Source organism: Nuphar pumila, chromosome 1, assembly GCF_984573655.1.
Source record: "Nuphar pumila chromosome 1, dmNupPumi1.hap1.1, whole genome shotgun sequence".
In the NCBI taxonomy this organism is placed as follows: domain Eukaryota; kingdom Viridiplantae; phylum Streptophyta; class Magnoliopsida; order Nymphaeales; family Nymphaeaceae; genus Nuphar; species Nuphar pumila.
The window spans coordinates 43056474-43070759 of NC_143249.1; the positions used below are offsets into that span (position 1 = coordinate 43056474).

General features: G+C 35.9%; 1 protein-coding gene across 1 annotated transcript; it reads left to right on the plus strand.

The window, feature by feature from the left end:
- Positions 1–1692: 1692 nt before the first annotated feature.
- On the plus strand, positions 1693–14040 carry LOC149848828 (protein CANDIDATE G PROTEIN-COUPLED RECEPTOR 2-like). The gene is made up of 6 exons (XM_089997644.1): positions 1693–2224; positions 5027–5218; positions 12753–12915; positions 13313–13415; positions 13570–13651; positions 13761–14040. The coding sequence occupies exons 1-6, from the start codon at positions 1928–1930 to the stop codon at positions 13836–13838; spliced, it is 915 nt and encodes a 304-aa protein (XP_089853770.1). The 5' UTR covers positions 1693–1927; the 3' UTR covers positions 13839–14040.
- Positions 14041–14286: the final 246 nt, after the last annotated feature.

Below are 14286 nucleotides of genomic sequence, written 5' to 3' on the forward strand. Positions count from 1 at the left end.
AATTGTAACAAAAAATAAGGAGTTGTACCACAAAATGAAAAAAAATGTCATTTCTAGTTTATAAATATAAAATGCATTTTAGTTATTTTACAACATTTGGTTTGTTGAGCCACGTGTAACTGCAAACCTAAGTTTGATTTGAAGTCATATGAATCAAAATCGCAAGAGACCTTTGCCATTATGATTCTCACTTAAATGAGAAAACAGCTTCCATTTGCATAAGCCAAATGCTAAATTGGTTTCTCACTTCTCATTTTCTGATGTTTTCTTTTGCCAAAGAGTTTCATTCTTTCATTTTCATGAGAGATTGTATGATGTTACCAAACACGCCCTAAGTATTCTCCAAACCTTAAGCTCACCATAGTGACAAAAATTAAAAAACGCAAAATGACAGCCAAAAACTCATGACTTTTTTTTTGTAAATTTAGCATTTTTTGGGCAAAATCTCGGCAATAAAAAATTTTTAAATATACAAAATAAATTTTTATAAATAACAATAAAAATATTTAAAAGTAAAAACAAATGTTTTTTTATGATAAATAGCTGATAAAACATAAATATTGTGTTTAAAATGTGATATTTATGTTTATGATGAAAAAATCATGAGAAATTGTCATTTTTAACTTTCAGGTAATTTATCATGATATTTTCGCTAGATTTTTCATAAATCTGGCCAGATTTGTCACTAGAAACCTCACCAAACTTTTCTCATTTTTAAGAATTCTTGGAACTTTTAATCTGAGTTAAACCAAATAAGACCATCAAGTAACCATCCTAAAGCCTAATCTCGTTCTCATATTGGAATAACTGGTGAAACTTACAAAAGTGTCCAAAGCCTAATTCTGTTCTTACGCTTTGACGTATCATTGCCCGGATTTCTGTCTCAATTTGACAAAAACGGAAGCGTGCAGTCAATGTGGCACCTCTCAACTAGTGGTGTCAATGGGTTGGGTTTGACCCGGATTTGACCTGCTCAATTAGAATCCGGGTCAGACCTAAAGGGTTCAATTAATATATGGAGCTGGGTATGGTTTGTGAAAATTTATACCAGACCCAGGTCCAACCCAAGTTTGGATTAAGATCCATAATTTTTCAATGTAAAAATGATAAAAATATTATTTTACCGGTATAGTCCGAGTTGGGTTCATGTGATTCTTATAGAAGCCTAAAACTCTGAGAGCTTACTCCTCAACCTTAGGAGTCACCAAGCTTCGGCTTACGCAGAGAGTGATGCCCATAGGATTTGAACCTTTGCTGCCCGTCAAACGGCCTAGGCCCCATCCCACTCTCGCTCTCCTCTTCTTACTTATAACAAGATTGTAGAGCATTTTAAATCTAACCTGTATTATTTGATGTATAGAGCTGATTAGTTGAACATACAACTCTTAAATATGAGGATTAAGGACAAGAAAACTGATCGCGGATAGGGGCAGGTAAGGCAGGGTGGTCGGTCGTGTCCCCATCCGGGCTAGCCCATTCAGTGTAACAAAGGTTTCCTCGTCTTAAAAAAAAAAGAGGAAGACATAGCCCCTTCGGTGTAATAATCACAAAATATTGAGCTAATTTGAAAATAAATAATATGTTGGGTTTGTTGGTAATTCTATTGGAAGAAAAAACATTGTTCCGCCGAACAAACGTAGAGAAGACGAGAACTCTTTCTGATATATATATATATATATATATATATATATATAGAGAGAGAGAGAGAGAGAGAGAGAGAGCATTAGGGCAGACGATTTTCGAAGGTTCTTCCCCCAAAATTCGCCCTTTCTGATCGCTAAATCTTCCCCAGAACTCACTTGAAATTCTAATCATCGAGTTTTTCGCTTCGATTTCTTTCGGTTCTCGCGAGAATTCGGGCGTTCTTTTTTTGTTTGGCGTTTCCGCAGTTCGCAGGTCGATCAGGTCGTTTTCTGATGGTAATGAAATGAGGGAATTGCAAGAGGCTATCGTGCTCTCGCCGACGGCGTCGGCGACGACGTTGAAGAATGGAGCAGCCGGGACCGGCCCGGTGGGGTTTCTCCGGCGGTGGAGCTCCGGGTGCCACGGATGGTGGCTTGACGCTGGCCTCGTCATCCCTTCGTTCCTCTTTCTTGTGTTCTTGGTCACGCAGGCGAAGAAAAGCGTCACGAAGCTCGCCCACGGCCGCTCGTACATAATGATCACGTATTACGCCCTCCTCTGGATCGTCGCCGTCCTCAATTTCCTCTGGTGTTTGCTCCAGGTAATCGAATGATTCTGATTGTTGATTTTTGTTAGGGGTTCCTTTATCGGTTTAGGGTTTTGTATTTGGGGCTTTGAACTATGGAGCTTGATGAATTGGTTAATATTGATTAGGTAAGCTTTTAGGGTTGAATTTGGTGAATTGGTAAATTTTATGTAAATTTGTTGTTCCGGGCTTGATTTTTTCAATTGGGTTTATGTAATTATGTTGATTGTTGCATTTCGCCCTTTTCATATTTTCTGGTTGTTAATTTGATGAGCGTGGCTTTTCAGTGAGCTGGGTAGAATTTTCCCTTAGTAGAACCTTGGGACGTGTTTTGCTTTAGTATGCCGAGTTGGTGAATTTTACCTCTACCTGTGAAGTTGGGATTGGCTAAAGTGTATATCATTGTCAAAGTCATTCCTTGCTATCCATGACACAGATAAGTTTCACTGGTTCTATGAATTCCCAACCACTGGTTTATGAAATGCATGAAAACACACTATAGGTTTTAAGATTTTATGCTGTAATGTTCAACGGTTTTGTCTTTGTATGAATCAAGCGTGTTAACTTCATCTTTGCTACTATATACGCACTGTTTAAGACACTCATTAAGGAAGTGAGGCCACTGGATGTTAAGACATAAGTCTTAACAAATAGTATTTAAAGCTTTCAGAGAATTGAAAAGAAGAAGAAGAAGAAAAGTGGACCATTATGGGTAAAGTTGAAGATCTTGATCATAGTGTTAGTAAAAAACTCTTAAAATGTATAAAATTAGCAAAAAAAATCTTACATAGTATAGCTATGAACTTGGGACTCAGGGTTCCACCGTTCCACTATAGTCAAAATGGCAAGTTGACTCAGCTACAGGTAACAAAGACTCATTCAGGCATTTCAACCCTCACCTATATTTTTTCAAGTCAATCAAGTCATGAAGATTCCTGCATGATTCTCATGCTCAAAGAATTGGGAGTGAAGGGCATCACTAGATTCAGGAAAAATTTTGCTACATGGACTTCATAGATAAAATGCTGGCCATGATTCTAGCCAAAACATTGAAGGGAGTGATCATTTTGGTGGTATTTCCTAATCAAATTTTATTCATCTCAAGTAGGCATATTTAAGAACTTGGAATAATTACTGATAAGGCGATTTTTTCAATCACATCGAAGGAGAGGGCATTCATTTTGAAGCTGACTTAGAAAAGGTGTTCAATTTAGCAATTGAGAATTGTGGACCTTTCCTTGATGGTACGGGCTTTGGTTGAAGTGGTGACCTTCAACCTCTATCACTGTTGTTAATGGAAAATCAAGGGACTGCTTAAAGCCAAGTAGTGGTCTTAGGTAAGGGGATACATTGCCACTTTTGCTGGCTTTATTATAGGGCTGAATTTTCTCGATATCTCCATTAGCCCACCTTCTATTCCTTATGACATCTTGTTGTTTCGGCGTGCTTCTAGAACCAAATTTTGGAGGTTTTGGTTAATAGTCATTGAAAATGAATGTAAGCTTAATAACAATATCCATGAACAAGCAAGGGCGGAGGCTTGTTGCATCTTCCATTGTGAGGATGGGGAACTTCTTTTGAAATACTTGGGATTGTTCTTTGCATTTGATAAGATGTAAGAATCTTATTGGTGACTATGAAAGATAGGACTGTAAATGAATCCAGATGTTGAGCTATTAATGACTATTATATTTCTGGCGTGGCTGGTGGTTTAGTTAAAGAGCCAATATAAAATGAGTGAATGACCTTGGAATTGGGATGAATTATAGACTGTTATAGAGACACAAACACGTGTGCATACGTGACCCATAGACATGACACAAAGAAAATTTCAAAAGCACGACATGAGGGCGTTCATATATATATGAGAATATAATCATTTAAGGTAAAAAAATTTATGTTATATTCAATCATGAGAAAAAGGAGGTAAGATTGTAGGCATAAAAGGAACATAAATGCTTTTAGGGTGTCTTTTTATTTTTCATTTTCATGCTAAAAATTGGACACTTTATTTTTCATTTTCATGATAAAAAATGGACATCATTTAATGCATGATTGTAGTAAACTATATGGTGTTCCCAAACTGCTTCCAGTTTGATTCCATATTCACTTCTAGGTTGTTCCATGCTTTTTGCTTTCTAAAATTTTTCAATTGCCCAGTTCACCACATCATTTCTCACTTCCACTTTCTAGTCTGACAACTTTTGTTGATCCTTTAGAACGATCTCTTGATTTGGTACTCAAGGATGTTGAGATGATGGTTGTTAGCTAATTATGGCTGTGATGTGTTCCCTTCGCTTCAGTTTAGATTTTAAATGAAGTGAAACTGGAACATCTTGAAGTTTGGTGCTCCAATATTATCAAAATCTGTTTTCCTTAGATATACCAAGTTGATCCAGCACCAAATGCATGCTGTTAGATCTCACTTTTCTTTGCATCTCTGTGAAACATGATAAATGATTGCCTTGTCATTCAGAAGATTCCCTTTTGCTTGTTTCAAGGAAGCTTCTACTTTTATTTGATCCCAGATGAGAGTGGAACGGAAATTTAAGTGGTGAGCATCTGTGTTTGATATTTGACATAAATGTGTCTATCAAGTAACGTCCTATTCTTCTATTGACATTTCTAGACTTAAGGTGTCTTGTTTGTATGTCTATCTTTTAATAAATATATGTGCATATTTACTTAGATCATATAAATTTTAGATCATTGTATTTTTCCATTGCTGAAATTAGTGTTGTGTTATTGGATCTTTGATGTAAAACTGAATTGCCTATTTGAGTTTTGAGAAGAGGAAATGATTTGTTTGGGTTTCAGGCATGGCAGTGTACTCCTGGGAAAGAGTTTGCTTGGAATCTTTTGTCATTGTTGACAACTACTGGAATGCTGTTCTTGGAAGTTAGTTTGCTGGCTTTTTTACTTCAAGGAAACCGTTTTAATGGATTGGAAGCTTTAATGCGTACACTCATTATATCAGGGCTCATAGTATGTGTGGATTTTTTTCTCAAGGTAATCCTTCATTTTCCTCCTCGTTATCAAATTTTATTCCCAAAGATTTGTACACTTCAATTTGTCATCAATTCGAGGAATAATTTATTGCTAACAGAGGTTTTAATTGAATAGCTTAATTAGAATCTGTAAATTGGTGACGTGTTTTAGCTTTTAAGTTGGTTTGTAACATGCCTTGCCTGTATTGCACTGTATGTCCAATGGAATATTGAACCTGTTCTCCAAAGTTGGCATCTTTTGCAAGAACTGCATTTGATCCTTTCACCTTCTCATTTTATTTTCAGAGAAGGAAGAAATTATTAGAGCTTGTAGGTTTCATAAAACGGATGCACATATATTGGTGATTTTCACAATGGAAGTCAGACATGTTGTCAGCCAAGAGCTAGTGGGTTCTGTTAAGATATGTTATAGTATGCATATATGTATATGTATGTTTAAAGGTTGTAAACCGAAATACCCATCAAGGGTATTTTGGTACTTTCACTGTCATAGGCGTCAGCCCAATAGGGTCTGACAACTCTTTTTATTTTTTATTTTATTTCTTTTTTGTTTTTTGTCTTTTTCCTTTTATTGTTTTTTGGGTCATTGGGAGCAGCTCCAATATGACTGTTGGAGCTGCTCCCAACGGTCAGATTCTAACCGTTGGGAGCAGCCCAACAGTCACATTGGGCTGCCCCAACAGCCCTCTCTTGCTCTATAAATTGGCCGTGAAGGCCTTGTATTTTTGACACTCTCTTGAATATTAATTTGTTAGGCCCTTGTGTGGGTGGTTCGGTGATTCAATCAAGCATTCCACTTGATTGAAAGACTACTCTTGCATGTTCTTGCATGTGTATCTGATTCAATCCACTTCATTATATGGTATCAGAGCTTTGGTGTTCCCAAAGGATGTTTGTTAGAAAGAAGGTCATGATCAAAAGGAGGATCTTGAACTTAGGAAAATTTCGATCGTTGCATCAGGAAGCGGACCATCTCCAAAAAAGGCCTTGTATCACTTCCTTCTTTCTTTCACTCTTTCTCATCTTCTCTTGTGTTTTATTTCCGCTTGTTGTAAATGGAGAATGAAAGGAAAATAATTGTCTTCATTCCCATACGCCTAAATGACACCAACTATGTGATGTGGGCATCCATAGTAAAACATAAGATATGGGAAAAAGGGCTTTGGGGATTGGTTGACGGCACCGACAAAGAACCTAAGCTCATCCTTACAAAGTTGGAAATGAAAAAGAAATTGCGCTTCAAGGAGAGGAAATGACTAAAGTCGTTTTCGAATATGAGAAAAGATAGAAAGAATGGAGGATGGGTCATTCCAAAATCATTGGATGACTCATCAATAGTGTGGACATTCACAAATGTTCTAGTTTGGCCAAGTTTGACTTCGCTAGTGATACTTGGAAATATCTTAAAGACATGTATAGTCTTAAGGATATTACGCATATATGTAATGTCCAAAATAAAGTGAAGACTATGACTCAAGGGGAGATGAGCATAAGAGAATACTACAATGCTCTCTCTCTCCTTTGGGATGAATTGGCTCTTCTTGAGCTAAAGTGGCATTGCCCACAAGATGTTGAGCTCTGCGAAAATCAAATCAAAGTGGAGCATTTTTATCAATTCATAAATGGGCTTAGGCCCGAATTTGAAAGAACTAAGTCTGCTTTACTTCATAGAGGAGGTGTTCTTTCCATAGTTAAAACTCTTGAAGAATTAACTATGAAAGAAAATAGGTTTAAAAGGCCATCCACTTCTAAGGATGAAAAATCCGTGCTTGTTATGTCAAAGCCCGATCATATTCAAAAAATGAGTGTAGCTGAGATGCGTATGCTAAGATGGATGTGTGGAAATACAATAAAAGATAAGATTCAGAACGAGGAGATACGTAAGAAGGTAGGCGTTGCACCCATTGAAAATAAGATGAGAGAGAATCGTTTACGGTGGTTTGGACATATTCGACGAAGGCCTAATGATGCTCCAGTTAGAAGGATGGAGAAATGAGAAAATATATTAGTTAAAAGAGGTCGGGGTAGGCCTAGGAAGACATGGATGGAGGTGATAAGAAAGGATATGAATTCTTTGAACCTCACCGAGGACATGGCATTGGATAGAAATGAATGGAGGAGAAGGATTCATGTGGAAGACCCATAATGATTTTCTTTGTTGGTTCATATCGCCGAGCCCAATTGTTTTGGGATGAAGGCGTAGTTGTTGTTGTTTGTTGTTGTTGTTATGTCAAAGCCCGAAAACCATACGAAGAGTTATAAACCACCTCATTTTGTAAGAAATGAGAATGGAAGAAACCCCAACAACTGTGAAAAAAGAGGTGATCATGAGTCAAAGAAAGGTGGAAAAATTATTTGCTACCATTGCTATGAACCGAGACACATCAAACTTTTTTGTCCAAAAAAAAAGGAGGATTATAAAGAAGATAAAAGAGTGGCTTCGGTGGAAAGGAGTGTAGACGACTCCAAATGCATCAGTTCACTCTCCTTAGCTCAATTGATGGAGGCTTTGTAACCTATGTTCAAAGCTCAATCTTCCTCGTACTTGAGAGCGGTCGTATCGACAAGTGACAACCATGGTAAGACCTCTTGGATCTTAGATTTCGGTGCTTCATTTCATATGACCCCTAATGAGTCTATATTGTTTGAATGCAAGTTTAACTCAAATGATTATTGTGTTTCCACTACCGATGGCACCACTTTAAAAAATCAAAAGTTTTGGTATTTATCAAAAAACACCTATATTTTACGTACCAAATATTAGAGTAGTACCCAGTGTTGTGAAAAGCGTTGAGGCGTAGCGAGACGCTCCACCAAAAAACGAGGCGAGGCGTAAAGCGTAAGCCTCAATTTGTTTTTTTGAAAACTTTAAAAAATTATAAAAAAATATCTAAAAATACAAATAAATAAAGAAATGCTTTATTGATGAAATAACAACTAATAAGAAATAAAAAATCTCAAATAAGTACTAAAAATATGAGATTAACATATAAAAGTAACTAAAAACAGATTATATAATTGGTAAATATATGAGATTAACCAAAAAAAGTTAAAATATACTAAGAAACTGATTACATAACTGAAATAACTGGAAAATGTATGAGATCAACCTGCAAAAGTTAAAATATATGCGATTATTCTAAAAAATATGAGATTAACATATAAAAGTAACTAAAAGAATGATTACATAACTGGAAAATATATGAGATTAACCAATAAAAGAAAAAATATACTAAGAAATCGTTTACATAACTGGAAAATATATGAGATTAACCAACAAAAGTTAAAATATATAAGATTATTCTAAAAAATATGAGATTAACATATAAAAGTAACTAAAAAACTGATTACATAACTGGAAAATATATGAGATTAACCAACAAAAGTTAAAATATACTAAGGAACTGATTACATAACTGAAATAACTGGAAAATATATGAGATTAACCTACAAAAGTTAAAATATATGAGATTATTCTAAAAAATATGAGATTAACATATAAAAGTAACTAAAAACTAATTACATAACTGAAAAATATATGAGATTAACCAACAAAAGTTAAAATATACTAAGAAACTGATTACATAACTGAAATAACTGAAAAATATCTGAGATTAACCTACAAAAGTTGAAATATATTAAGAAACTACTTACATGACTGAAATAACTGAAAAATATACGAGATTAACCAACAAAAGTTAAAATATATAAGATTATTCTAAAAAATATGAGATTAACATGTAAAAGTAACTAAAAAACTGATTACATAACTGAAAAATATATGAGATTAACCTGCAAAAGTTGAAATATATTAAGAAACTAATTACATGACTGATATAACCGAAAAATATCTGAGATTAACCAACAAAAGTTAAAATATAGTAATATACTAAGAAACTTATTACATAACTGAAAAATATATGCGATTAACCTACAAAAATCTTTTTGATTATGTCTCAGAAGTCTTGTTTTTAAAAAAAAAAAAATGCGCCTTGAGGCACAGAGGGCCGCGCCTCAAGGCGCATTTTTGATAACACTGGTAGTACCAAAATTAAATTTAAACCTCCTATCGGTTTCTCAAATTACAGATTATGGTTGCAAAATAGTTTTATCATCTAATGATTGTCTAATACAAGATCTTCAGTCCGGGAAGCCGATTGAGCAAGGCCATAGAAGAGGAGACCTCTATGTTATGGACAATCTTGAACTGCCAAAAAACATTTTTGTAATTTTGTGGAAAAGAAAGATGTAGGAATTTGACACAAAAGACTAAGACATCCTAGTGTGACCAAATTACAATTATTTTCATTTCTTTCAAATTGTAAAAAAAGAAATTTTGTATGTGAAGATTGCATTCTTAGCAAAATGAAGTTCTTACCTTTTGGAACAATACATCTTATAACTAAGAATCCATTTGAACTTGTGCATTCGGATGTATGAGGACCTGCACCAGTCATATCCAAAGGAGGTGTTTCTTATTATGTTGTGTTTGTGGACGATTATATTAGAATTGATCCTGTGAGAGAATTTGTGTCAAAAGAATTTAAAAATTATCTTGACTCAAATAGAATTGTACATAAAAAATCATGTCCGGATACCCCTCAACAAAATGGTCTTGCTGAAAGAAAGCATAGATACATTATTGAAACCACTAGAACTCTTCTAGTGTCTGAAAATGTTCCAATTTTTTTTTTTGGTCTGAAGCTGCCCTTACGACAATCTACTTGATTAATAGAATGCCTTCAAAAAATATTGAAAACATTTTTCCCATTGAAAAACTTTGTAAAATGTCTCCTAATTACAAAAGATTGAGGGTTTTCAGGAGCAAATGCTTTGTTCTTACCAACAAAAATGATAAACTCTCCCCTTAAGTCATTATGTGTGTGTTTTTGGGCTATACCGAAAACCAAAAATGATACTGGTGTTATGACATTGAAATAAACAAGTTATATGTTTCTAGAAATGTTACGTTTCTTGAAAATGAAAGAGGGTTTACCAAAAAGAATATCCAAGAAAGTTGGGATTATTCGTTCCTCTTTGACCTTGTCAATGACAAGAGTGAATATATTCATGAGAGTCAAAACATTCATGAGGCAAATGAGAATATGAGTAAGAGTCTTGACAATGTATAAACTTATGCTCGTCGTACTGAAGATCACCCACAAAGTGCTTTAGAAAGATACTCCCAATGCCAAGAAGAAAATTCTTCTAACCTTAGAAAATCCATAAGAATTTTGAAAGCTCTTAATAGATTTGTATTATATGATTCCTTTGAACCTAAGTTTAGATCTTGCCTAATGGTCATTCATTTGTATTTTGTACCTCAATCATATCATGAGGCTAAACATCGAGATGAATGGATTAATGCTATGAATGACGAGTTGGAAGCATTAGAAAAGGAAAAAACTTGAGAGATCCAAACATTACCTAAAAGAAGAAAAACTATAGGATGCCGACTTGGTTTACAAGGTAAAAACCAAGTACGACGGAACATTAGAATGATGTAAGGCTAGGTTAGTAGCCAAGGGATACAGTCAAGAATATGGGATTGACTATGATGAGACATATGCCCCAGTTCCTCGCATGACTGTTGTTACAACTCTCATTACTATAGCATCAATTAGGAAATGACACATATTTCAAATGGACATTAAGAATGCCTTTTTAAATGACAACCTAGATGAAGAAGTATACATGGATTCTCCTCCTGGTTTGCCTTTAGTACATGGGAAAACTCTCCAATTACGTAAAGCCCTATTTGGCCTAAAGCAAGCTCCAAAAGCTTGGTATGATAGGTTCAGTGATGTGATTACTCAACTTCATTTTAAATATTGTTTTACTGATACTGCATTTTTGTTAAGTCTTCTGATGCAGAAATGGTGATTCTGCTACGGTATGTAGACGATATGATAATCACCAGAGATGATAAGCAGGGAGTTAACTATATCAAGGATGTGCTTAAAGCCAACTTTGATATGACAGATCTTGGTTTTTTACGATATTTTCTTAAAATAGAAGTTGCTTACTCAAATCGTGGTTACTTTTTGTCACAGACTAAATATGCGGCAAAGATCATTGAAAGATCAGGACTCTCGGATGAGAAATTGGTTGACACTCCGGAAGTCATAAATGCCAAAATGAAGATAGATGATGGAGAGCCCTTGCAAGATCCAATGCCTTACAGACAGATGATTGGGGCTTTGTCTTATCTCTCTATTACTCGCCCTGATATATTTCATGCTATTCATTCTGCTAATCAATTTCAACATGTTCCCACTACGGTACATATGAGTGTTGTAATGAGAATCATTAGATATATTCAAAAATTTATTAACTTTGACTTGTTTTTATCATCCTTTTCCTCATTAGAAGTCATTGCATATTCTGACTCTGATTGGGGAGGGGATGTCAATGATAGACGCTCAACCACTGGTTTACATGTTTTTGTAGTTGATTCTCTAATCTCATGGGGGTGCAAAAAACAACAGAAGATGTCACTCTCTTCTAATGAAGCTGAGTATCGGGCCATGGCAACCATTACGTCAGAATTAGTTTGGTTGAGACAACTTCTCGAAGACTTGGGGGTTCATACCGCAGAACCTTCGAAATTATGTTGTGACAACAAGAGTGTTGTTTACATTGCAAGCAATCATACATTTCATGAGAGAACGAAGCACATTGAGATAGATTGCCACTACGTTCGTGAAGAGTTCTTGCGAAAGACCATCACACTACCTTATGTTCCATCAGAATACTAACTCGCGGACTTCTTCATCAAAGCGCTACCATCACCCAGATTCCACTTCCTACTTGGCAAACTCTTGGTGGTTGTACCATAAGTTTGAGGGGGAGTGTTAAGATATGTTATAGTATGCATATATGTATACATGTATACATATATGTATGTTTAAAGGTTGTAAACCGAAATACCCATCAAGGGTATTTCAGTACTTTCACTGTAATAGGCGTCTATTGGGCTGACAACTCTTTATTTTTCTTTTATTTTTTTTTGTTTTTTGTCTTTTTTCTTTTTTTGTTTTTTGGGTCATTGGGAGCAGCTCCAATATGACTGTTGGAGCTGCTCCCAACGGTCAGAATTCTAACCCAACAGTCACATTGGGCTGCCCCAACAGCCCTCTCTTGCTCTATAAATTGGCCTTGAAGGCCTTGTATTTTTTACACACTCTCTTGAGTGAATATATGCAATATTAATTTGTTAGACCCTTGTGTGGGTGGTTCGGTGATTCAATCAAGCATTCCACTTGATTGAAAGAGTGCTCTTGAGTGTTCTTGCATGTGTATCTGATTCAATCCACTTCATTACAGGTTCCTTACAATTTGCTAGGGGGTGATTGTTACCTTACTGCCTCAAATTGGAACCTTTATGCTGAAAATGAAACACTCTTCTGCTTATTTTAGTCTACTTAACCAGCTCTGATTTGTGAATCATGCCCTGACCATGTATTTTTATTGCGTGGAGAGATGTTGTGAATGCTTTTTTTTTTTTTTCTAACACAGTTTCCTTTCCCTTCTAGTCGATCTATATATTTGGTTTCGGTGTCCCTTTATTTGTGGACAACAGTGATGAAGCAGATAAGCATAGGTGGGTTCTGTGGGTCTTCCATCGGCTACTACTTACTTCAGTCTATGCCTTGGTCTTTTTCATGCACCATACAAAATGGAGAGACAGGCTGCCAGGTAAATAGAACTTTCATTGTGTCTTGACACATTCCATTTTTACTTCATATTATGATTCTGGGCTTGCTGAAATGACCTCACATAGAATGGATCCTGACTTTGGAACTCAGTTTGAGTCAGCCAAAACTCTGAACAAATGACCTGACCCAGAATGAGTGCTTAGTGAGAGTTGGTAAAGACTATGGGACTCACTTTGAATCAATGAGGTCTCTGAGCAATGGGCTGCTAGTTGGTGTTGAACTAATGATGTTAGTTTTGGGTTTCTAATGTACTTGTCTGGAGCATCCTGTGCTTCTGTACATCGTCCTGTTCAATTTTCACCCCCCAATACATGGGGAGATATGGCAGGCTACCTTCTTCTACTGGTGTTTAACTATCTGCTTTTCGATTTGTACAGCAAGACCTGCATTTTATAACTATATCGCTGCAATGCTATTTCTTAATGCAACAACACTCTTTGCTTGTGCGCTTATGGGGATTGGTGCTGGTTTTGGCTTCTGGTATATTCCTTTTCTCCCACCTATACCTAATAATGCTGCAATCTTTCAATTGCTAATTATTAGTTAGAATGACTAAAATTGTTGTAGTTTTTCATTTCATACCTTGTTCGGAGGCTTGCTAAAATGAAAAAAACGTTTTTGTTCTGTGATGCAGGCTTTATAGCCTCACCGTTCTCATTTATCATGCCTTTTATCTTCCTCTCATATATTTGACGTTTCTGGCAGATTTTTTCCTGGTGAGTGTTTTGTTATACATAGTCCCATCTCCTTAAGACATACATTATCAGAATTGAATGCTAGCCAAACATGCATCCTTATATATGAAACTTAATTTTAACATGACAGGAAGAAGATCTCCATTTGGAGAACCTATACTACTCTGAGATGAAAGATGCTGGTTTCTTCGACACAGATTGGGATTAATCATGTGGTGGCATCAAATGAATATTTATCCTTTACTTCTTCTCTGTAATGTATATGAATGTTACAAACCCTTAAACGGATCAGTGATATCGCAAGCCCCTGTATGCTAAGTGTCTAAGGAATAGTGATCTAGTCTGTGGAATCATATAGGCAAGTAGCCAAAGAACTATGTTCCTAACATGGAAATAGTCTGTTCACATAACACGAATGATATGGTGCCCCTTCATGGACATTTCACCATGTCGTGCAGGATGAGTGAGCTTCATGGGTTGGATCTCGATCCAGGTTGGAAACACTGATTCATGGGCTATTTCCCCATGGGCTTTGGACCTGAATCTAATTGGCCCCGGTATATGGGTCCAGGCCCGAGGGGTTGGATCAACCGGTAGTTATTGACCACTCAGGTGGTTCAACTAAAACGATCTCATATCTGCTGCTTGGTATGGCT

What these genes read in the sequence shown, in the direction of transcription:
- LOC149848828 (XM_089997644.1), top strand. Translation starts at nt 1,928, where the DNA reads ATGAGGGAATTGCAAGAGGCTATCGTGCTCTCGCCGACGGCGTCGGCG. An exon ending in TCCTCTGGTGTTTGCTCCAG is followed by an intron (nt 2,225 to 5,026) that starts GTAATCGAATGA and finishes TTTGGGTTTCAG; the next exon opens with GCATGGCAGTGTACTCCTGG. An exon ending in GTGTGGATTTTTTTCTCAAG is followed by an intron (nt 5,219 to 12,752) that starts GTAATCCTTCAT and finishes TTTCCCTTCTAG; the next exon opens with TCGATCTATATATTTGGTTT.